Raw genomic sequence first — 25,472 nt, 5'->3', positions numbered from 1 at the left:
GTATGTGCCCATGCGTGCATGAGGACAATGTGCAAGGGTGTGTGAGTGTGCGCACGCGTGAGGACGACGATTGAGGTTGTGCACGTGCAAGTGTGAGGACGACGATTGAGGATGTGCACACGCGCACGCGTGAAGGCGATCGAGGGTGCGTGTGCGAGCATGTGTGAGCACGAGCGAGGATGTGTGTATGCACGTGAAGATGATTGAGGGTGGGCGTGTGTGTGTACACACACTAGGACGATTGAGGGTATGTGTATGTACACACATGTGAGGCCAATCAAGGGGGTGTGGGCACGCACGTGAGAGGACAAGCGAGGGCGTTTGTGCATGCGTGAGAGCGATCAAGGGTGTGTGTGTGTGCGCATGCATGCATGCAAGCATGAGGATGATCAAAGGTGTGTTGTGCGCACATAAGGACAATCGGGGATGTGAGCATATGCGCATCAGGATGATCAAGGGTGTGTGCGCACGTGCTCATGAGGACATTCTAGGGTGTGTGTGAGTGCATGTGGGCAGAAGGGGAATCGAGGGTGAGTGCGTGTGCAATTTGGTAGAACTGAGGGTGTGTGCACGCATGCATGCATGAGGACGTCTGAAGGTGATGTGCACAAGTGCGCATGAGGGTGAATGACAGTGTGTGCACATGTGAGAGGATGACTGGTGTGTGCGCGTGAAGATGAATGAGGGTGTGCGCACGCAAGTGCGCGAGGATGACCGAGGGTGCGCATGAAGGCGATCAAGGGTGTGTGCATGTGTGCGGGCACGAGGACAATCGAGGGTGTGTGCCCACACCTGCATATGACTGACGCTGCGTGATTGTGCACGATGATGACAGTGTGTGCACACGTGTACGCGTGAGGATGACCGAGGGTGTGCACGTGAGGATGATCGGTGGTGTATGCTTGCACATGAGTACAATCGAGGGTGTGTGCGCACATGCGTGTGTGCTTGGGCGATGGAGGGTCTATGCAGAAGGATGACCAAAGGTATATGCGCACGCATGTGTAATGACAACTGAGATTGTGGACGAGGATGAGAGGGGTATTGGTGTGTGGAGAGGATTGAGGGGTGTGTGTGTGTGTTTGAGAGAGAGAGAGAGAAAAATATAGGGAATGTGTGTATTTGAGAGAGTGTATGTACAACAAAAGGTGTGTATGTTTGTGAGGACCATATGTGTCTTATTGTGGTCAATCCCAAGCTTGTTCATGAAGGTTATACAGAAGTTTATACATTAAGTTGTGAAGGTGCCAGTGTTGGACTGGGGTAACAAATTTAAAAATCACACACCAGGTTATAGTCCAACAGGTTTATTTGAAAGTACAAGCTTTCGGAGCACTGCTCCTTCATCAGGTAACTAATGCGGCAGGATCATAGGACACAGAATTTATAGTAATGCAAATCCACCCCATAGACTTGCGGGTGTGTGTGGGACAGAGGGAGAGAGTGTGTGTGTGTGTGTTTGATTGAGTGGATGCATGAGTGTGATGGAGTATATGCTTGTGAGAGGGTGTATTCTATCACATTCGCGCACGCACTCTATGAACCGTGCGGACACTCTCTCCCTTCTTCCCCACACAGTCACTCCCTACCTCTCACACTGACTCTCTCTGTGTGCGTCTCTCTCTCTCGTTCGCACGCACACAGTCTATGGGATAAATTTGCATTTTCACATTTGTATTTGCAGATACATTCTATTTTGTTCAAAAAGCGCACAATCTGTAGGCAGTCAGTCCATGTGACATTTTATAAGTTCCTACTTTGGTTGTTCCTACTTTGGAAATAGAACCAATCTGACTAAGGTTGGGATACAGACTGACTCTAACCTTGCACCTTCAATACATTGTCTGAGCTGAGATGTCACTCTTTTGTACTGATAAAACCTTAAGTTATCTTGGGACTGTGACTTGAAAGAAGTGCTAAGATTTACACATTAGTCAATCAAAACCTTCATCCCCATTCTAAGTCTTAAACAGCAAACTATATTAAGTTCTTTTTTCCTGAGGTCTGTACACACTTGATGCAACTACAACACACCAATTTCTATGATCAAGCAATGCTTTATTAAGTACAGTGCAATACAAACTTTGGAGAAACCCTGACCATTCTTTGCCATGCTTCCTTTGTACAAAATCTTTACATCACAGTTAGTAATGGCCACAGAACAACTCACAGTCACATGCCACTCAACACACAATGCAGTGACAGCCTCACTCCAGAAACTATGTAATGCAAATCATCCCTTCATGGTCAAATCTGTTGCAAATTGTTTTTTTTGTAATTATAGGGCATTAGTCAAATTCCAACTGTATTGTTCTTACTGATTTCTGAATAGGAGACTAGGAAATGGCTATGCCAATGACTTTGAATGCCAAGAGATGGAAATGTGATTTCCATACACTCTACCTGCAAATCAGAGGCATCCCTCCCTAGCTTCGGGACTTCCAATCTCCTGCAGGTCAGCAGAGCACATTAACGCTTCTAGGTTTGTCTAATACATCGCATCAGTTGTATGACACTTTGATCTTTTTCTATAAATTCTTTGCCCTATGATCCTGCCCACTGGTTACCTGATTAAGGAGCAGCACATCGAATGTTTGTGGTTTCAAATAACCTGGAGTTATATATATTTCAAGTGCTCAGATTCCATGTTAAGTTCAGGCTCTTTACTCCGAATTGCAGAGATGAGAGAGGAGGAACAGCTAGCTCTGGCTTTCATGATGAGTGCGAAAGATGCTGATGAGAAATGTACCGCTGCTCAGGATGAGGAGGAACTGTTCAAGAAAGCCATCAAGGAAAGTCTACAGGTAATGTGATGCTACAGGCATAGCATGGCAGAGGAGGTCCATTTCTGACCAACCTGGATCTGGGGTTTGGATGGTGTGTGTTGCTTTCGATCAGATACTTGGATGGTGTGCATTACTCTGGGTCTGGGGTTTGGACTGTGTGCTGCTCTGGGTCGAGGGTGTGCACATTGTGTATTGCTCTGGGTCTGGGGTGTGTACATTCTGTATTGCTCTGGCTCTGGGTTGTGTACATTCTGTATTGCTCTGGCTCTGGGGTGTGAACATTGAGTATTGCTCTGGGTTGTGGGTGTGGACATTGTGTATTGCTCTGGGTCTGGAATGTGGACATTGCATATTGCTCTGGGTCTGGAATGTGGACATTGCGTATTGTTCTGGATTTGGGGGTGTGAACATTGCGTATTGCTCTGGGTCGTGGACGTGGGCATTGTGTATTGCTCTGGGTTGAGGACGGAGGCACTGTGTATTGCTCTGGGTCGTGGGTGTGTACATTGCGTATTGCTCTGGGTCTGGAATGTGGACATTGCATATTGCTCTGGGTGTGGAATGTGGACATTGCATATTGCTCTGGGTCTGGAATGTGGACATTGCATATTGCTCTGGGTCTGGAGTGTGGATATTGCATATTGCTTTGAGTCTGGGGTGTGGACGTTGCATATTGCTCTGCGTCTGGGGTGTGTACATTGTGTAATGCTCTGAGTCTAGGGTGTGTACATTGTGATTTGTTCTGGGTCTGGGGTGTGGACATTGTATTGCTCTGGGTCGTGGCTGTGGGCATTGTGTATTACTCTGGCTCGGGGGTATGGGCATTGTGCATTGCTTTGAGTTGAGGGTGTGTACATTGCGTCTTGCTCTGGGTTGGGTGTGTGGACATTGTGTATTGTTCTGGCTCTGGGGTGTGGACATGGTATATTGCTCTGGGTCTGGGGTGTGTATGTTGTGTATTAGTCTGGGTCTGGGGCATGGAGATTGTGTATTGACCTGGATCTGGAGTTTGGATGATGTGTATTCGGGGTCAAGGGTTTGCAAGTTGGTTTGTTACTGGGAGTCTGGTTTTGAGCTGTGTTACTCTGTTTATGTGATTTGAATGGTGTATGTGACTGTGGGGTTTGGATTGTGTCTGTTACTCCAATTGTTACTCCAATATGGGGTTTGTATGGTGTCTGTTACTACCTCTGTGGGGTTTGGATGGTGTCTGTTACTCTGTCTATGGGGTTTGGACAATGTTGTGTTACTCTGGGTCTGGGTTTGAACAGTGCTGTGTTACTGTGGGTCTGCAGTTTGGATGGTGATGTGTTGCTCTGTTTTAGATGCACAACCCACTCAGTAAGCATGCTGCTGCTAATTCCTTGTCCCCTGAGAGTCAACATGACCTGGAGCCCTGCACCCCTTGTGGATTGACCGAGTCAGACACGTCTGATGTTGACCTTAGCCCATTGGTGGTTCTGGAAAAGTTGAGTGAAGATATCGTCCGCTGTTCGCAGGAGTCCAGCATTGTCTTGTCTCCAGAGAAAGAGCTGTCTCTCAGCTCCAGGTCCCTTGTGAGGAACCTTCGAGTTGGCAGTAATCATTCTCCTCCTGTAAGTGTCTCACCCTGTCAATGTGTTGACAGCTCTGTACAGCTTACACCCACGAAGGCAGTGAAGAAGCTGAAAAAGGGCACCAGTCAACTGGGTGTACAGAACTGCAGGTCCAGCACACTGTCAGCATCAGACCACTTCAGCAATCCTGAACTAAAACTGGCGGAGAAGCAGGACAAAGTGAATTGCACTGGCTGCCATCAGTCTGTAGTGGAAAACTTTCAGCAGACATTGCCTATCCTAAAGGACAGAAGAGGCAGAGAGCTGCAGTCTTTTGAGCGGCTATGCATACAGAGTGAATGCTCAGGGTCAGTCCCCATAAAGAACCATTCTCTAGAGGGGCACTCAAATGGCCTAAATGGAGTGGTTCATTATTTCTGGGGTATTCCATTTTGCCCAGGCGGTTTGGACCCAGATCAGTACACAAAGGTTATCCTATGCCAGCTGGAGACATATGAGCAATGTCTGAAACGTGCACAAAGCCAGCTTCTGCGGAAATTAGAGTTTGGACCCCCTGTTCTGCCAGCGCCAGTGCCCAGGGAGGGTCAACGGCCAAGAAGGAAACTGCTAGCATCAGAGCAGACCATTGCTGCAGCAAATGTGGACCAAGAGTCTGATGGAGAGAACAAACAGTACAGGGAGCAACAAGAGGAGCAAGGTGCACCAGAACGTTCATCAGATAGCGAGGAATTCACTGAGGAGGCTCAAAGAGATCGTGAGGCAGGAGAAGCGTGGTCAATCGATGGAAATAGTCAACAGAAGGTAATGACATTGCTCTTCATGTTTTACACAGACTTTTTATGTATTTCATATACTGATGCAGCTCTCGTTCATGCAGAGACCCTAGTCTCATGTTTCACACAATAAACCTGCTCTTGTGTTTCATACGTTGACGCTGCTGTCCATGTTACACACACTGACCAACTCGCTGTATTTCACGCTCTGGCTCCACTGTGTTTCACACACCGACCCAGTGTTTAGCACATCTATCCCATGCATGTGTTACTCATGTTGAACCTGCTCTTGTGTTTTGCTCATGAAGCCTGCTATCATGTTTCCCCCGCTGACCCTGCTCGCGTGTTTCCTACAGTGATCCACTTTTCTGTGTTTCGCACGCTGACCCCAGTTGTGTGTTTCGCACACGGATTGAGATTTCGGTGTTTCACACGCTGACCCCGCTTGCTCTTTTACATGCTGACTCCGGTTGCGTGTTTTCTACACTGATCCAAGTTTTTGTGTTTTGCACGTTGACCACACTCCTCATGTAGTTCATGCTGACCGCGCTCTTCGTGTAGCTCACACTGACTGCGCTCACGGTGTAGCTTCCACTGACCACACCTTCCGTGTTGCTCAAATTGACCAGGCTCCCTGTGTCGCTCCCGCTGACCGCGCTGCCCGTGTCGCTCCCGCTGACCGCGCTGCCCGTGTCGCTCCCGCTGACCGCGCTGCCCGTGTCGCTCCCGCTGACCGCGCTGCCCGTGTCGCTCCCGCTGACCGCGCTGCCCGTGTCGCTCCCGCTGACCGCGCTGCCCGTGTCGCTCACAGAGTGACCGCGCTCCCCATGTAGCTCGCACTGAAAAGTCTCCCCGTATAGCTCACAAATTGACCTGATCCCAGTGTTGCACACGCTGACCAGGCTCCCTTTGTAGCTCTGAGTGACCACGCTCCCTATGTTGCTCGCGCTGACCAGGTCCCCCCTTGTAGCTCTCAGAGTGACCGCGCTCTCCGTGTCGCTCAGGCTGACCACGCTCCCCGTGTCGCTCCCGCTGACCACGCTGTCCATGTAGCTCCCGCTGAACGCGCTCTCCTAGTAGCTCACGCTGACCACAATCTCCGTGTCACTTACGCTGACCACGGTTCCCTTGTAGCTCATGCTGACCATGCTCCCCTTGTTGCTCACGCTAAACATGCACTCCGTATCGCTCGCGCTGATCATGCGCGTAGTGTCACTCGCGCTGCCCGCGCTCCCCGTGTCGCTTGCGCTGCCCGCGCTCCCCGTGTCGCTAGCAGACCGACCCCGCTTTCCATGTCACGCGCAGGCAGACTATACTTCCGTGTCACGCGCAGACTGACCACGCTCTCTGTGTCGCTCTTACCGACCACGCTGTCCGTGTCGCGCGCTGACTGACCACGTGCGTGTAGCTCAAGCTGACCGTGGTCCCCATGTCGCTCACACTGAACACGCTGTCCATGTGGCTCACACTGACCGCGCTCCCTGTGTTGCCCCGCTGACCACACTCTCCATGTAGCTCCCACTGACCGCGCTCCCCGAATAGCTCCCGCTGACCACGCTCTCCGTATCGCTTACGCTGACCACGGTCCCCGTGTAGTTCACGCTGACCAGGCTCCCCGTGTAACTCACGATGACCAGGATCTCTGTGTCGCTCCTGCTGACTGCGCTCCCTGTATAGCTCAAGCTGACCATGATCTCCGTGTTGCTCACGCTGAACATGTCGCTGTCACTGACCTCGTTCTCCGTGTAGCTTCCGCCGACCACACTCTCCGTGTAGCTCCCGCTGCCCGCGCTCCCCACGTCGCTCGCGCTCCCCGCGTCGCCCGCTCCGCCCACGCTCCCCGAGTAGCTCCCGCTGCCCGCATCGCTCACAGTGTGACCGCGCTCTCTGTGTAACTCACGCTGACCAGGCTCCCCGTGTAGCTCATAGAGTGACGGCGCTCCCCGTGTAGCTCACACTGACCATGCTCTCCGTGTCTCTCACACTGTCCAGTGTTGCTGGCACAAACCATGCTACCTGTGTTGCGTGCGCAGTGACCAATGCACACTGACCATGCTCCACGTGTTGCACACACGCTCTTCATGTTGAGCGCACAATGACCAATGCTATCCATGTTGCTCACACGAACCAATGCTGTTCATGTTGCACAAACTGACCACGCTCCCCGTGTTGCACGCAGACCGACCCCGCTGTCCGTGTTGCACGCAGGCCAACCCGTCTCTCTGTGTCGCTGTTAGTCAGCACGCTATCCGTGTCACACGCAGGCTGACTACGCTTCGGTGTCGCTCTAACTGAGCACGCTGTCCGTGTCGCGCGCAGACTGACCACGCTCTCTGTGTTGCTCTTACTGACCGCAGTGTCCGTGTCACGCGCAGTCCAACCGCGCTATCCATGTCGCGCGCTGACTGACCACGTGCGTGTAGCTCAAGCTGGCCACGCTCCCCATGTAGCTCAGGCTGAACACGCTGTCCGTGTAGCTCACACTGACCGTGCTCCCGGTGTTGCCCCGCTGACCGCGCTGCCCGAGTGGCTCCTGCTGCCCGCGCTCCCCGTGTCGCGTGCACAGTGACCAATGCACACTGACCATGCTTCACGTGTTGCACACACGCTGTTCATGTTGAGCGCACAATGACCAATGCTATCCATGTTGCTCACACGAACCAACGCTGTTCATGTTGCACAAACTGACCACGCTCCCCGTGTTGCTCACTCTGTCCCTGCTCTCCGTGTCGCACGCAGATTGACCCCGCTATCCGTGTCGCGTGCAGGCTGACTACGCTTCCGTGCCGCTCTAATTGAGCACGCTGTCCATGTCGCTCTTACCGACCGCGCTCTCCGTGTCGCGCGCAGACCGACCGCGCTATCCATGTCGCGCGCTGACTGACCACTTGCGTGTAGCTTAAGCTGACCACGGTCCCCATGTCGCTCCCGCTGACCGCGCTCCCCGAGTCGCTCCCGCTGACCGCGCTCCCCGAGTCGCTCCCGCTGACCGCGCTCCCCGAGTCGCTCCCGCTGACCGCGCTCCCCGAGTCGCTCCCGCTGACCGCGCTCCCCGAGTCGCTCCCGCTGACCGCGCTCCCCGAGTCGCTCCCGCTGACCGCGCTCCCCGAGTCGCTCCCGCTGACCGCGCTCCCCGAGTCGCTCCCGCTGACCGCGCTCCCCGAGTCGCTCCCGCTGACCAGGATCTCCGTGTCGCTCACGCTGACCAGTGTTGTTGGCACAAACCACGCTATCTCTGTTGCGAGCGCAGTGTCCAATGCACACTGACCATACTCCACGTGTTGCACACACGCTGTTCATGTTGAGCGCACAATGACCAATGCTATCCATGTTGCTCACACTAACCAATGCTGTCCATGTTGCACAAACTGACCACGCTCCCCGTGTTGCTCACTCTGTCCCTACTCTCCGTGTCGCACGCCGACCGACCCCACTGTCGGTGTCGCGCGCCGACCGACCCCGCTGTCCGTGTCGCGCGCAGGCCAACCCGTCTCTGTGTCATTGTTACTCAGCACGCTGTCCATGTCACGCGCAGACTGACCGTGATATCCATGTCGCTCCCACTGAGCATGCGCTCTGTGTCACACACAGACTGACCACGCTGTCCGTGTTGCTCACACTGAGCATGCGCTCTGTGACACACGCAGACTGACCATGCTCTCAGTGTCACTCACCGCGAGGACTGACCCCGCTGTCCGTGTGGCACGCAGACTGATCGTGCTGTCCGTGTGGCATGCGAAGTGACCACGGTCTCCCTGTCGCTCACACTGACCATGCTGTACGTGTTGCACGCAGACTGACCCCGCTCTCCGTGTCACACGCAAACTGACCACGCTCTCTGTATGGCGTACAGACTGACCATGCTCTCCATGTCGCACACAGTGACCACACTCTCCGTGTCACGTGCAGACTGACCGCGCTGTCTGTGTTGCACACACTGACCCCACTCCATGTGTCTGTTTGCAGTCTCCAAATTTGTTTATTGAAGAATCTCCGGAGGTGAACGATAAAACGAATAGGTATGGAAATTAATTGCTCATTATGAATCATTTCTCCTATTGCTTAATTTATATGGTGCTGTTTATATTGTGACGGCTTACTTTTGCCAGCTTCAGTTACAGTTCATATATCTACTCTCTCTGCATTCTGAGACTTTAGGGGGATGCTTTTATGAGCCCTGCTCTATTTTTTCCCAGGGTTGGGATGTCACTGGCTACTGTTATGGAGCGGAGTTTGACACCCCCTCTGAGAGCTTATATCCTAAATATCCAAAAGCAGCGCCTCACCTCATAATCTGTGAAACCAATGTTTAAATTAAAGGAATCTCTGGTCTCCACTTTATAAGTAACAAGTAACAATTTATTTATTTAACCCTAACAGTGAACAAGTTAACAGAATTACTAATAATTCCGCCAACTACAAACTATTCCCATACTGATCTAAATTCTACTTGTATGCTCTTCCAATAAAGTCCAGTTAATAAGAAAACTTACTTAAAACTTAGACTCTCAAAGTTCACACAGGATGTATCTTTTGGAATGTTCCACTGTCTCTCCAGCCATAAATGTCTTTCTTCTGCTGATCCTTCTTTCAGGGATGTTTTCTCTGGGAATTCTTCTGCACTGAATGCGTCTCTCCGTTGAATTCTGGTGTCAGGAACATTATCTAAGAGAGCTGCCTACCATTATGAGTAGTTGGTGCTTTTTTAGAGAGCGTGAAGATTTCGGTGAGGGCGAGATGTTTTTCTCAGATGACAGTTTACTCTCCCCCTCCATCCAATTGCCCCCTCTTTTATACCCATGATGACATTTTAATTTATTTTCATTCAGATTAGTTTGAGTTAGTCAAAAGAGAGAGAAGATCTTATTTGCCATTTCTACAATATACAACTGATACAGTAAAAAAAAAACAAGACAGCATTCCTCCAGGGCCAAGGTGTCACATGCATAGCACAAACTACATGGCGGCACAGTGGCTCAGTGGTTGGCACTGCTGCCTCACAGCACCAGAGACCCGGGTTCGATACGTGGGTTTCCTCCGAGTTTGCTCCTACAATCCAAAAGATGTGCAGGTCAGGTGAATTAGCCATGCTAAATTGCCCACAAAGTTAGGTGCATTAGTTAGAAGTAAGTGTAGGGTAGAGGAAAGGGTCTGAGTTGCTTCCTCTTTGGAGGGTCAATGTGGACTTGTTGGGCCGAAGGGCCTGTTTCTACACTGTAGGGAATCAAATCTGCACGATCAAACAAATGGCAGCATAAAGTGCGTGAGAAGTGCAAAAAACACAGGTTGCAGTGTAATAAAAGAATAATAAATAATAGAGATTTTTCTAGCAGTAATTCGAAGTCATGCAAAGAATTTCAGATGGGAAAGAGTCCAATCATACAGTGTTAAGGAGCCTGATGGGTTGGGGGAAGAAACTGTTGCACAATCTGGCCATGAGAGACCGAATACTCCGTTATCTATCAGATTTAAATTTAATTGGGTTTTGGTATCTAGGGCCTGGTTAAATAATTGGCTAATATTCAAGCTGGTTGCCTTAACATCAAAACAAGTCTAAGTTGCCAACACACATCCAGTTGATACACATAGAACAATGCAGCGCAGGACAGGCCCTTTGACCCTCAGTGTTGCGCCAACCTATGAACTATTCTCAACTCATCTCCCTACACTATCCCATCATTATCCATGTACTTATCCAAGGATTATTTAAATCTCCTTAATGTGGCTGAGTTAACTACGTTGGCAGGTAAGGCATTCCACACCCTTACCACTCTCTGAGTAAGGAACCTGCTTCTGACATCTATCTGAAATCTACCACCCCTCAATTTGTAGTTATGTCTCCTCGTACAAGCTGACGTCATTATCCTAGGAAAAAGTCTTTCACTGTCTACACTATCTAATCCTCTGATCATCTTGTATGTCTCTAACAAATCTCCTCTTAGCCTTCTTCTTTCCAATGAGAACAGACCCAAGTCTCTCAGCCTTTCCTCATGAGACCTTCCCTCCAGTCCAGGCAACATCCTGGTAAATCTCCTCTGCACCTTTTTCCAATGTTTCCACATCCTTCCTGAAATTTTGCGACCAAAACCATACACGATGCTCCAAGTTTGGCCGCACTAGCGTTTTGTATAGTTTCAGCATGATATTGCGGCTCCGGAACTCAATCCCTCTACCAATGACACTTAACACACCGTATGCCTTCTTAACAGCACTATCAACATAGGTTAAAACTTTCAGGGATCTATGTACATGGACTCTGTACATCCACACTACCAAGAATCTTTCCATTGACCCAGTGCTCTGCCTTCCTGTTATTCTTCCCAAAGCGCATCACCTCACATTTAGCTGCATTGAACTCCATTTGCCACCTCTCAGCCCAATTCTGCAGCATATCCAAGTCCCCCTGCAACCTGTACCATTCTTCGAAACTATCCACTACTCCACCGACTTTAGTGTCATCTGCAAATTTACTAATCCATCCACCTATGCGTGTGTCTAAGTCATTTATAAAAATGACAAACAGCAGTGGTCCCAAAGCAGATCCTTATGGCACACCGCTAGTAACCGGACTCCAGGCTGAATATTTTCCATCAACCACCACTCGCTGCCTTCTTTCAGAAAGCCAATTTCTAATCCAAACTGCTAAATCACCCTCAATCCTCTGCATTTTCTCCAACAGCCTACCATGTGGAACCTTATCAAAGGCCTTACTGAAGTCCATGTATACCACGTCAAATGCCCTACCCTCACCTACATGCTTGGTCACCTTCTCAAAAGATTCAATGAGGTTTGTGAGACACAATCTGCCCTTGATGAAACCATGTTGACTATCTGAAATCAAATTGTTGCTTGCTAGATTATTATAAATCTTATCGCTTGTAATCCTTTCCAAAACCTTTCCTACAACAGAAGTAAGGCTCACTGGTCTGTAATTGCCTGGGTCATCTCTACTGCCCTTCTTGAACAAGGGCACAACATTTGCAATCCTCCAGTCCTCTAGTACTAAATCTGTAGACAATGATGACTCAAATATCAAAGCCAAAGGCTCTGCTATCTCCTCCCTAGCTTCCCAGAGAATCCTCGGATAAATCCCATCCGGCCCAGGGCACTTGTCTATTTGTGAGGGATATTGGTGTATGAGGAGATTGTAGCATGACGTGATGGTGGGAGATGGTGCTGTGGGATATGGAGGGCTGGAGGCAGTGCTGTATGAGGGGTAGTGGAGACATGCTGCGCGGGTTTTATATTTCTATTTTTATAGGGTGCCTCATGATTTTTCTCTTCGTGTCTTTAACCCATCCTGTTTGTGTTCTCAGCGAGCAAGTGGAGTCTGAGGAAAGCAGAGGTGTGAGTTCCAGTGTGAGTGGTGATGTTCAACCAGAGGATGATGTTATGTTTATTTGTGCAGGTGAGTTCTAAGTATGTTGGTTTAGATGTAAGAAGCTAGTTTTCAGGGTGTGAATTCTCACTGTCTGTGTTTTGCAATATATCTCTTCTGACAACAGGTCATGTTGAACTGAATGCGTTTAGTTACTGTAAGGTGCATGCGATGTAGTTTAAATATCTCAAGCTGACAGGTGACTAACATTAATGGGCCACATGCTGTACCTATGTTGGAAGTATTTGATGTGGGCAGTGTAAAGAGTTTTTTTTCATTTTAAAAGGGTAAAGGGAAGCTTTACTGTCTAGCTGACTCCATGCTGTTCCTGTACTGGGAGTGTTTGTGGGGACAGTACAGAGAGCTTTACAGTCCATTTAAAAGAATAGAGCAAGCTTTACACTGTTGCTGTTGCTGCTAATTGTGAGCTGGAAGATGGAGGCTTGCTTGCTGCTGGTGCTACTGATTGGGCCTGCAGTCTGGAGCCACTATTGCTGCTGCCTGGAGCATCTCCTGCTGTTGACTGAGTTCTAGAGCTTGGGGTCTCTCTTGCTGGGTGGCATGTGCGATTCTGGAGTCTCTCCTGTTGCTGTTGGTGAATCTCCATCTTAAGGTACAATCTGGATTGAGTTGTGAATTGGACATTTTTGACACATGAAGATCACAGCAGCCAGCTGCCTTGATTGGCTGGGGGCTATCTGAGGGCCTGGGAACTGCGAAGCAGTGCTGCCTGAAGAACTGGCAATTGGGAGGCTGTTAATAACTGAAGGACTTCACTGTTTGGAAGAGGAGGTGGAGTGAGATCCTTTGAAAAAATGATAATTCTAGGACATTCACACATCAACACTAGGCCACACCTATGCGGGGGTGACTGCACTCACTCAGCCCCTGTGCTTCCAGGGACCTTGTTGCATATCTTCCTTATCACTAAAAAGCTACACTCATCCCATTATTACAATTAAAGCTTGCCATGGTGGTAGTCACCCCTACCATGGCACTGTGCCCATCGTGTATGGGAAGACTGTTTTCTCCCAGGGGAGCGAGCAGTGGTGCATCTCACCCTGGAGAATAGGCTTAGTATGGGTGCGATGGCCCAGAGGGTTGTTTTATTGAACGTCCCACGTTTCATTCTATTGGAGCTCCAATGGCAGCTTGGAGAGATGAGATCAGGGAGTGGCACTCATACTGCTCTGTCCTCAGGAGGCCTGCCGTTGTTACATTTATTGCTTCCTGGGAAGTGACTACTCTTGGCGCAGGATCATCATTACTATGTTGCCCAAGAAGGAGGGAATTTATTAGCGAACTGATGTCTGGTCTCCCTCTTTAACATGGACTATAAAATTGTTGCCAGGGTGTTTTCTTCTTGCCTTAGCCTTGTGCTGGACCTCATGAATCATCCAGACCAATCCTATGTGGCCCCAGGATGTCACCTGGTCCGGTACATGGTCCTTCGTTCCCAGGGGGCTTGACTGTTGATCAGGAAGAGGCATTTGACACAATGAATCACGATGATCTGCTCAGGACTTTGCAAGCTCTCAGTTTCAGGCTGCACTTTGTCATCCAGATCTGACTTCTGTGCACTGCAGTGGAATGTCTAGTGAAGGTTAACAGGTCCCTGATGGTTCCCTTTGTGCTTTGGGAGAGAAGTACATCAGGCTGCCCATTGGTTATATTCTGTCAGCGTGAAGCCATTCTTGTACCTCTTGTGGAAGCAGCTGTTGGGGCTGGGTCTGGGGATTGTCCTTTTAACATTCACCGATGACCTGCTCATCGTGTTGATCAACCCGACAGGGGATGTGCAAGTGCAGGCCGTCTACTTTGCAGCATGCTTCACGAGCATTAACCGGAGTAAATGTTTGGAACTTCTGGTTGGTCTGTGACAGATGGACCCTCTGCTAAAGGAGTCTAGGTGCTTCTCGTGGTGTTCCACTCCCAATCTCTACCTGGGAGTCAATTTTCACCCTGCCAAGGAATCCTGGTCAGCGAAGTGGACATTAAGCTGATTGTCTAGGTGAAATCAGACATCACTGAGGATGTTGGATAGGAATACTCTGCGTGTTGTCTTTGAGGGTGTGAGTGTTATTCATGAACCAGCCAGTTGCTCCCATCTTGTTGTTACCGGCTGATCACTTTGGTCCCTCGCCCAGGATTTGTCACAAATATTGAGAAAAGTGGGACAAAAAGTAATGCTGGGCTATTGCTGCGGTTCTGAGACTCCGGTTTGGGGAGGGGGTCAGGCACTGGTGTGCTCCCGCACCCAGGAGGTGACTTTCTGCCGTCAGACCCTGGAGCAGTACTTTTATGTCAAGCCTCCTCTAAGGTCGTGTGTCCTGATGGCATGTTTCTTTTATCATTAAGACATGCGGTTTCTGTTTACAGCTTGGTCCTGCCTTCAGACCATCTTCCAGGAATTGCCTGTTTTTCCACTTGAATCTGATCAAAGTTTGGGACTTGGTCAGTTCACGCTGGAATGTTCTCCCTACAGGACTGATAGCTGGAGAAAGGAAGCCGCTGCTCAGGCACAGGTTCCACCATCAGCCTGGTTTCTGCTGGCTGATAGAGGGGAAAGCTCAGGAAACTAGGCTGACCAGAGTCCAACATGTGTTGTATGGTGGGGAAACAAGCTGTGAATGACAAGCAAACCATCCAGAGCCTGATGGGCCAGGTATTCAGCCCCAATGTGTTGTGTGAGTTCGTGGGGACTCAGGAATGCGATGGGTTTCCAAATGAACTGACTCCTATCTGTCTGGAACTTGACCATGGCCCCCATCCAACAGACCCTTCCCTGAGATGCAGCACCCCAGATCTGAGCCATCTCAGGGAAATCTGCCCCATGACCTTTAGAATTGCACCAAGGTGTTTCATGTATGGGAAGCTTCTGCACTGTCCACTTCCTAACCTTTTTCTGCTGCTGAGCATAATGTTTTACACTCTGGTGGTGGAAAAATCCAGAAATCCCTCTTTTCCATTGAGGATCTGGGGTGGAGAGTGCTGCTTACAGCAGCTCCATATAAGTACTCTAATTGCAAGGCAATGCATAGTTTAGGTGACCTGGACAAAACAGTAAAGCACATTTACACTGAATGTTTTCACTTGCAGCCCCTTTGTAATTTCTTGGTGGCTGCTCCTCAAGTTTTGGTTGCACTTCAGTTCCACGCTTATGATATGTGGGCATCCTGTGCTGAGAGGGGTGGACAGTGGAATTCATTGCCACAGAAAGCTGAGGAGGCTAGGTCATTGAGGACATCTAAAACAGAGAAAAGTTCTTGATTGCCATGAGGATCAAAGGTTGCAGGGAGAAAGCAGGAAAATGGAGTTGAAAAGCCTATCAGCCATGATTAATGGATACTTAATGGATCGAATGGATCTAATTTCTGCTCCTATGTCTTATTGCCTTGTAGTCTAAGTGAGACAGCCTTCTTGGGGATCTGCTCCTGGGCCCGGCCATATTGGCAACAAACCAGTTCAGGGCAGTCAATGGTGGAAGGGCTTATTGTTCCAGACTGTCTGCTCCTCTTTCACAGTTACGTCTGTGCTCAGCTATCCATGGAGAGAGCATGCAGTGCTTACTGGTATGATAGAAATCGTCAGAGCCTTGTCGGCGCCACAGAGACTGGGTATTCTTCTATTCCCCTGTCATCCATGGCTCCTGAATCCTGCCATTCCTATCCTTCAGTTTTGCAGGATAACTCCCTCAAATAACTGCTCCTAATCCATGTTCTCCAGTTCCTGTCTACTTTGGCTGTAATTGGCCCTTACCCAATTAAGCACCATGACCCAAGGGCCACTCTTATCCTCATCCATAACTATTCAAAATCTTATGGAGTTATGGTCACTTAAGCCCAAAATGCTGTCCTACTGAAACATCGAACACCTGTCCCAGCTCATTCCCTAATACTAAATCTAGTATGGCCTCCTGTCAGGTTGGATTGTCAATATACTGTCTCAAAAATCCCACCTGAAAACATCTAACAAATTGCGCTCCACCTGAGCCCCTAACTTAAAGGGAGTCTCAGTCAATAAGAGGAAAGTTGAATTCACCCATGACAACTACCCTACTTTTTTCACACCTTTCCAGGTTCTGACTATATATCTGCTCCTCTGTCTCCTGTGGCTGTTCAGGCGTCTATAGAAAACTCCCAACATTGTGATTTCAACCTGCCTATTCCTGAGCTCCACCCATAATGCCTCACTGCATGATCCCTCCAATGTAAGCTCCCTCAACACAGCTGTGATGTGACCCCTAATCAGGAATGCAACTTCCCCCATCCCGTTGTTTCCCTTTCTGTCCCATCTGAAACTGATATCCTGAAATGTTGAGCTGCCAGCCTTGTCCCTCCTTTAACCATGTCTCAATATTGGGAATAACATCATAAATCCATGCAGTAATTCAAGCTCTTAGTTCCTCTGTCTTACCTGTTATACTGCAGACCTCCAGTCACTCTGAACCCTGCAACATTCCTCTGCCTGCTCTTACTCTGCACTCTGCATATCTTTTTTACCCAGTCCCTGCACTTATTGGCCTGTTGTTCCGATTCCCCACTTCAGCCCCACATTCCTGACCAACAGTGCAGGGAGTGGCGAACGTGTCTATAGGCTTTCTTGGGGCCATCATCAAGATGGCCATTAAAAGGTCCAGGCAGGGGATCAAAGAAGCGCTCGTCATTCTGTGTCTGCCCCTCTTTCATGGTTACACCTGCATTTGGGCCTCCCTGGAGAGGGAGCACCTGGTGCTCATCTGCATGGTTGAGGGCTTTCAAGACTGTTGGGTGCCATGGGACCTGGAATGCAGTATCAACCTAGATAATGATATTCTGAATTAGTTCATTGCTTCTGTTTCCGTTTTGCCCTTTAAGTTTGCTTTTGGTTTGGTGCTCTGGGAAGAGGGCTATTTTATTTTCCCTTTGCATTGATTTTGGATCCCTTGGAAGAACCAAGGGAACTGTTAATTTAGTCCCGAACTGTTCCTGTGCCAGGTGTACCTGATGTGGATCAGTGTAAGGGGAATTTTATTTTTTAGTTGAAATGAGCCGGAGAGCTTCCTCTGGATTTTAAACCATTGTCTCTGTCATTGGAAAATTCAGTGAAGGGGGAGCAGAGGGGATTTATTTATCTTTTTTTTGTTCCCTTTGATTTGCTTGAGTTGTATTTTATATTGGCCCCTTGTGGTCCCTGCTCCAAAAGAGGTTGGTGAGGTCGGGGTCAAGGGCGAGTTTATTTTTGTTTGTTTCTTTTATTTTTGGTTATTCCCTAAGTAATAGGGTATTATTTTAATTTAACAAAGTCAAGAAAGCTTTAGTTTCTGTTTTGAAAGAGTAGAGTGTGTCTTACTCTATATTTCACCTGGTGTTGCCCCTACCCCAGGGGTATCTGGTTTTCAGCAGGGTCTTTGTTTTTTCTGTTTATACCCTTTGTTTAAAAGACTGTAGAGTCGGGAGAGCTTTACTTCCATTTCACTTTCAGTTTAAGGGTAGAGAGATTTTCTCAGTATTTAGCTATGTGCTGTCCCTGTCCTGGGAATGTTTCACAGGGACCATCTGAAGGGAGCTTTGAATTTAGTTTAAAAGAGTAGAGGGAGCTTTCTTTTATATCTAACCCTATGCTGGGAGTGTTCGATTGTGACATTGCAAAAGGTGCTTTACCTTCAGTTTAAAAGAGTAGCGGTCACTTCAATTTTAGTTTTAAAAAGTAGAGGAAGCTTTACTGTGAATGTAAGTTTGCTCATTGAACTGGAAGGTTTGTTTTCAGACGTTTCGTCACCATACTAGGAAACATCATCAGTTAGCCTTCGGTGAAGCACTAGTGGTATAGCCCACTTTTTATTTCTGTGTTTAGGTTTCATTGGATATCCTTGGGAAGCTTTGCTGTGTATCTAACACCGTACCGGGACGTACTGCATGGGGACTGTGTTGAGAGAGTTTATTTTCTGTTAAAAGAGTAGAGAGAGCTTTGCCTTCAGTTTGAAAATGTGAACGGAGCTTTGCTGGGTAATTAACACTGTGCTGTCCCTGTCCTGGGAGGTTTCGATGGGGACAGTGTCAAAGAAGTTTTACTTTCAATTTAAAAGAGGCTTCATTCTGTGGAACTTGACGTTAGGTTGGTCAGTATCTCCTGTGTTGTTCCTGATGATGCGGGGTGTCACAATGTGTTTATGTCGGGGACTCTTGCTGAAGTTATAGAATGTTTCCCTGTTATTCCGCAGAGACACAACAGACCTCATCTGAAGATGTGCAGTCAGAGAGCAAGAGCTTGCAGGAACCTGAAATGGCCACAGTGCAGGTTAGTCAGCAGAGAGCTCCAGTGTGGATACTGTGCTTAAAACTGTTGTTGTTTTCCTTTTGTTGTTCATCTTTGTATTTGAGCCCTAGCATTTCTAAGACCACATGAAATAATGAGCTTTTCATCCAAGTTCATAACTCTTAGATCCAGTAAGAATTTCAGATGTGAATAAAAAAGAGCATTTAGGAAGAATATTTTCATCGAGCATGGAGAATGGAGAACTCACTGCCCCTTTGACTGATTGCTAACACAACCCTTCCTCATTTCAGAGAAGGTTTAATGTATAAATGAGGGCGTCAGGCCAAGGGGCAAGGTCACTGGTGGGGGTGGGAATATGTGAAGTTTATAAACCAGACATAGACTAGTTGGGTCATATGGCCTAATCCAAAGATGTGCAGGTTAGGTGAATTGGCCATGCTAAATTGCCCGTAGTGTCAGGTGCAGGGGTAAATGTTGGGGAATGGGTCAGGGTGGGTTGCTCTTTGGAGGGTCAGTGTGGACTTGTTGAGTTGAAGGGCCTGTTTCCACACTGTAGGGAATCTAATCTAATCTAAATGTAAATTGGGTAACCTAACATTGTAATGGCGCGATGGTAAAAAGTGCTCTGTGGTGCCGTTTCTGTGAAAATGTTGCCTCTCTGTTACTTGTTTTGCTGAATATCGCTCATTGTCTCCTCTGCAAACCTGCCAGGACCCTGCAGATGTGGTACTAATCGATGATGATTCTGAGGAACTTTGTCCTGTCATACCTAAGAAAACTTGTGTTGAGTGTCCGCTTTGTGGGCAGCGCTTCCCATTGGAAAAAATTGAGGTGCATGCAGCCGATTGTAATGGGACCAGACACGGAGACTGGCAAGGTACGAACATCTGTGTTTCTGGATGGGGGCAGTTGTTTGCTGGGTGTCCACCAGTTTTCTCTTTAAGCAGTTGCAGTGCTACATAACACCTCTGCGTTACCGTGGGCGGCATGGTAGCTCAGTGGTTAGCACTACTGCCCCACAGGAACCGGGGTTAGCACTGCTGCCAAGGACCCAGGTTCAATTCCAGCCTTGGGTGAATGTCTGTGTGGAGTTTGCACATTCTCCCATGCTTGCGTTTCCCCCGGGTGCTTCAGTTTCCTCCCACAATCCAAAGATGTGCAGATTAGGTGTATTGGCCATGCTAAATTGTCCCATTGTGTTCAGGGATGTGCAGGTTAGATGCATTAGTCAGGGGTAAATGTAAAGTAATTATATTTACTTTACATCCCAGGGATTGGGTCTGGGTGGGTTACTCTTTGGAGGGTCAGCATGGACTTGTTGGGCCGAAGGGCTTTTTCACACTGTAGGGATTCTATGATCTTTTGTAGGGATTCTTTAAGTGCATAGTGGCTCCACCTGCATTGTAGGCATCAACTGTGCAGGAAACATAACACAATATAAAAAAACATGTATGAAAGAACAGATATTAGAAGAGCCAGTTCAGTGTTTATTGTTCATCGCCACTGTGTGGGCTGGGGATGTCTCGACTGTCCCAGTATTCAGTGGGTAGGTGTCTGAACTGTATCCAGTGGTGGAGTTTCTCAACTGTCCCAGCATTTGGTGTGGTGGCTGTCTAGACTGTCCCAACTCTCGGGATAGGGTTGAGACTGCCTTAGCAACTGAGGTGGGGACTGTCTATACTGTCCTAGTGCCCAGGATGTGGTGTGTCCAGACTGCCCTGGTGTCCAGGGTTGGGGCTGCCTAGACTGTCTCAGTGTCTGGTATGGGAGGATGTCTAGACGATCCCATAACCTGGAATTGGGTATTAAATTATCTACTCCTGTTAGCTTCCTGCAGCTGTGGTGGATCATCCTTCACCTGCTGTATTCAAACATTGAGACACTGTTGGAATTTCTCAATAATCTGCACTGCCAGACTACCAAGCATATGCATCCTTCCTAAGCTGCTGTGTCCACAAGTGAACATGTAATTCCTGATGAAGGGCTCTTGCCTGAAATGTCAGTTCTCCTGCACCTCGAATGCTGCCTGACCTGCTGTGCTTTTCCAGCACCACATACTCGACTCTGATCTCCAGCATCTGCAGTACTCACTTTCTTCTAGGTATTCCAGCTAGGTCCATATGAAGTTTTATATAACTGCAACGATGCCCCATCCTTTTGTATTGCAGACTCTGGAGGTGGAGACCAGTGGTTTTAGAGTTTGAAGCTTGATGTTATTTTTGATAGCTACTCAAATCAACTTTGAAGGAATTTAAATATTTGGAACCTTCTACCATGTTCTTGTCTCCTCTACTAACAGTGCGGATCCGCAGCAAACCACGCAGAGCAAGCAAACAGAATGGCACAAATGGATGCAACCCTTCAGTATTCAAACAGTGAGTCCTGGGCCAGCTCACCAAATACTCAGGGAGAGACTATGGGCCAGTGTCACAGTGTAACTGGGAATATCTGCTGTGATGAACCTGTGTAGATGTGTCGGTGCCAGTGCGCATGTGTTTTGTGTGTAGGTGTGTGTCAGTTTATTAGTTGATAGTAGTGTGCAGTTGGCAGTGTCTTTTTGTGTGAGGGTATGCTGATGTATGCCTTGCTATGAGTTTTAGTAAGTGTCATGAGCCTGTGTTCTGAGAACGTCTGTTTTGATTGTGTTGGTTTGGATGTGTCATTGTGTATTGATTGATGTGAATCTGGGAATTGTGACATGTCTCAAGTTCATTGTGACATAAAAGGAGGCCATTTGAAATTTTATACTAGCATTCTGGAGAGCAACCCAGTTAGTTCCATTATTACTCACCTTGAACAATTGAAATTTAAAGAAAGCCAGTATGGAGGAGTTAAAATAGTTCTCAACTAACTTACTGGAATTTTTGTGATGAGGTAACAGAAAGGGTTGATGTGATATACAAGGACTTAGAAAAAGCATTCGATGTAGTGCCATGCAGAGTAAAATTAGAGCTCATGGAATTAAAGCCACAGTAGTAATATGAATACAAAATTGTCTGAATGACAGGAAACCGAGACTAATGGTTAATCGATGTTTTTGAGGCTGCAGGAGTATCAGTAGTGGAGTACTGCAAGAGGCCGAACTGGGAATCTTGTTTTTTTCTGATATATATTAAAGATCCTGGTGTTTGGGGTATGGGGCACACTTGGAAAATGATATGAAACTTAGAGTTGTAAACTGGGAGGAGGACATTCACAAGTTGGGGGAGCAGGCAGACAGGTGGCTGATGAAGTTCAGTGCAGAGAAGTGTGGTAATTTACTTTGGCAAGTTGAACATGGAGTGATGTTATAAAACAAGAAGATACAGGATCAGAAGGGCATTGGTATATAAATGTGCCTAAGTCATTGAAGGTGGCTAGACAGATTGGGAGAGCATTAATGAAATATTGGGGTGTGAGCTTTAGAAACCGGCACAAAGGGCAAAAGCAAGGAAATTAAGATAAACTAGTTCAAAGCACCAGTTCAGGCTCATCTAGAATATTGTGTCCAGTTCTCAAGCGTTACACTTTAGGAAGAAGATGACGACATAGAGAGGATGTGGAAATGATTCACAAGAATGTTCCAGGAATAATGGACTTAAATTTATTGCAGAAGTTGGGAGAGTAAGAGAAGAGAAGCAAGAGGAAATTTGGGAGAGGCATTGAAAATTATTTATGGTCTGGACAGAGTAGGGAGGGACAAACTAATTGTATTGATCGAAGAATTGAGAACCAAGTAAGGCAGTGAAATAACATTGGGTGAATTGTCCTATCAGAAGACCGTCAGGCTAAGTGGCCTCAGTCTATGGCTGATTCTATTCCTTCATCCTATTGAAGTTAGTCTTTTTCTAATTTGGACATTCCACCTTGGATTGTACGTGGCTTTTTACCACCATTAATCTTAGCTGAGTGCTCTCCCTATAAACACTTGGTCCACCTCAATCCATGTCCACTTGGTTGTCCATGTGGATTCCCTATCGTTACAGCTAATATCCTTCCTCACTATTGCATTAATTTCCTCTTTAATAAGCAATGCAATTCTGCCACCTTTTCCTTTTTATCTGTGGTTCCTAAATACCTCCGGATATAGAGTTTCCACCCCTGCAAACATTTCTCTGCAATCCCAACTATATTATGTCTATTTTCATTTGCTTCTATGATTATTGCAAATGCTCCATGCATTGTTTCTTGTCCCATTCTCATTATTTTTCACTGTGGCCCTGTTTGATCCTGGCCTTTGATTTCTCTGCCTATCACCTTTCTTGTTCCTGTTATGTCTTTTGTTCTGCTCCTTGATTCCCCTTTCTCTCGCTCCTTGAACAGGTTCCCATCTCCCTGCTATCCCCCTGCTGTTCAGTGTTGTAGTTTGCCAATCTAATATGAAGACACTCTGTGGTAAGTACATGCATTGTAATCCTATCCATGTTCCTCATTGTCCTCCTTTGTCTACTCCTTTCTAAAATGAAGCTACTCCCTTTGCTATGTTGAAGCATGAGCATTGACAGGACTGTCACCAGCTTGGAGGAGAGGGGGTTAGAGAGGAAGGGCATCACCAGGTCAAGGTGCGGGACTTTCCCTGTGTCTTGTTCTGTATGTCAGTGATTAATTACTAAGATTTTATGATGTTCATATTTGCCCTGTTGATTTTCCCACAGGTAATGGGAGTTGAGTAAATGTGTGGAGTTTAACTGAATCTCATACACTTGCCTCCAATCCAAAGGCCTTGTCCTGATTGACGGACTCTGAATCCTCTATTAATACCGACCAGAGATATACACTACTCAAAGTCCAGCACTGTGAGGGGCCCTGCCTATACAGTCACTGCAGCCTGGAGATTACCACCAAGCACTTCACATTCCAGGACCAAATGCCACATGTAAATAGTCTTTCATTAAAATCTTCACTTATACTACGTCTAAATGTTCATTTTGTACAGTGATAGGCAAATGGGTTACTTAATATCAGTTAACCATTTGAGTTCAGAACATGGCTGGGTCTGCTCGTGGTATGTCTGCAGGCCGCTGTACGGCTGGGTCTGCGCCCAGGCCGCTGTCCGGCCGGGTCTGCGCCCAGGCCGCTGTCCGGCCGGGTCTGCGCCCAGGCCGCTGTCCGGCCGGGTCTGCGCCCAGGCCGCTGTCCGGCCGGGTCTGCGCCCAGGCCGCTGTCCGGCCGGGTCTGCGCCCAGGCCGCTGTCCGGCCGGGTCTGCGCCCAGGCCGCTGTCCGGCCGGGTCTGCGCCCAGGCCGCTGTCCGGCCGGGTCTGCGCCCAGGCCGCTGTCCGGCCGGGTCTGCGCCCAGGCCGCTGTCCGGCCGGGTCTGCGCCCAGGCCGCTGTCCGGCCGGGTCTGCGCCCAGGCCGCTGTCCGGCCGGGTCTGCGCCCAGGCCGCTGTCCGGCCGGGTCTGCGCCCAGGCCGCTGTCCGGCCGGGTCTGCGCCCAGGCCGCTGTCCGGCCGGGTCTGCGCCCAGGCCGCTGTCCGGCCGGGTCTGCGCCCAGGCCGCTGTCCGGCCGGGTCTGCGCCCAGGCCGCTGTCCGGCCGGGTCTGCTCTCAAACTCCATTGAATGCAGATTTACAGGATGAATTCCAAATGAAGACACATAGGCTGAATCCCAGCTTTTCTACCAGACTCTGAACCAATGAAAATTAACATGAATTAACAGACGAATGATACTTTGCACCAATTGGTACACTACATTTAAAGTCGATAAAACAAATATATGCCTTAGATGCGGAAGGGGAATGCCTGTCATTATGTAAGGTGCTAAATAGTTGCACGGTTCTATATTATGCCATTCTTTATTCACACAGGGAAGTTAAAAATCCTAATGTGCGACAGCTTTTACCTGAGATTTGTGGTTACGATTATGTTCTACGTGAATGATATTGTCTGGTTGCTTGTGTCTTGGTATCAGACTGGTTGGTTGGGTCTGTGGGACAGTATCTGGTTGGATGCGTCTCTCTGTGGCCACTGTAGGGTTAGTGGAATCTGTGTGGAGGAGCCTAAATTAAAAACAGAAATTTCTTGACAATAGACAAGGAGCAGGAGTAGGCCATTCTGCCCTTCAAGCCTGCATCACCATTCAATATGATCATGGCTGACCATCCTTAACCAGTATCCTGTTCCTGCCTTATCTCCATAACCCTCGATTCCACAATCCTTGAGAGCTCTATCCAACTCTTTCTTAAATGAATCCAGAGACTGGGCCTCCACTGCACTCTGGGGCAGAGCATTCCACACAGCCACCACTCTCTGGGTGAAGAAGTTTCTCCTTATCTCTGTCCTAAATGGTCTACCCCATACTTTTAAGCTGTGTCCTCTGGTTCGGAACTCACCCATCAGCGGAAACATGTTTCCTGCCTCCAGAGTGTCCAATCCTTTAATAATCTTATATGTCTCAATCAGGTCCCCTCTCAGTCTTCTAAACTAAAGGGTATACAAGCCCAGTCGCTCCAGTCTTTCAGTGTAAGGTAATCCCGCCATTCCAGGAATTGAACTCGTGAACCTATGCTGCACTCCCTCAATAGCCAAAATGTCTTTCCTCAAATTTGGAGACCAGAACTGCACACAGTATTCCAGGTATTAGATTAGATTACTTACAGTGTGGAAACAGGCCCTTCGGCCCAACAAGTCCTCACCGACCCGCCGAAGCACAACCCACCCATACCCCTACATTCACCCCTTACCTAACACTATGGGCAATTTCGCATGGCCAATTCACCTAACCTGCACATCTTTGGACTGTG

The 25,472-nt window shown here is 48.2% G+C and overlaps 1 protein-coding gene across 8 annotated transcripts in view; it reads left to right on the top strand.

The window, feature by feature from the left end:
- The window catches only part of uimc1 (ubiquitin interaction motif containing 1), a 55,547-nt gene extending 31,908 nt beyond the window's left edge, over window positions 1-23,639 (top strand). For 6 of the 8 annotated variants that reach the window (XM_072591053.1, XM_072591050.1, XM_072591052.1 and 3 more), the window contains 9 exons: window positions 2,680-2,804; window positions 4,112-5,143; window positions 9,082-9,134; window positions 12,432-12,523; window positions 18,696-18,772; window positions 19,463-19,628; window positions 21,051-21,126; window positions 23,054-23,125; window positions 23,386-23,639. In XM_072591053.1, the coding sequence (XP_072447154.1) occupies window positions 2,680-2,804; window positions 4,112-5,143; window positions 9,082-9,134; window positions 12,432-12,523; window positions 18,696-18,772; window positions 19,463-19,628; window positions 21,051-21,126; window positions 23,054-23,108 (1,676 nt within the window). In that variant the 3' untranslated portion in view covers window positions 23,109-23,125; window positions 23,386-23,639. Of the gene's footprint in view, window positions 1-2,679; window positions 2,805-4,111; window positions 5,144-9,081; window positions 9,135-12,431; window positions 12,524-18,695; window positions 18,773-19,462; window positions 19,629-21,050; window positions 21,131-23,053; window positions 23,126-23,385 lie in introns of those variants that run through there. The other 2 variants (XM_072591055.1, XM_072591057.1) reach the window with 2 other exon arrangements.
- The last annotated feature ends 1,833 nt before the right edge of the window (window positions 23,640-25,472 follow it).

Source organism: Chiloscyllium punctatum, chromosome 20 (genome assembly GCF_047496795.1).
Source record: "Chiloscyllium punctatum isolate Juve2018m chromosome 20, sChiPun1.3, whole genome shotgun sequence".
Lineage (NCBI taxonomy): Eukaryota > Metazoa > Chordata > Chondrichthyes > Orectolobiformes > Hemiscylliidae > Chiloscyllium > Chiloscyllium punctatum.
The sequence above is the reverse complement of the archived record's forward strand: the minus strand, read 5'-3'. Positions and strand labels throughout refer to the sequence as shown.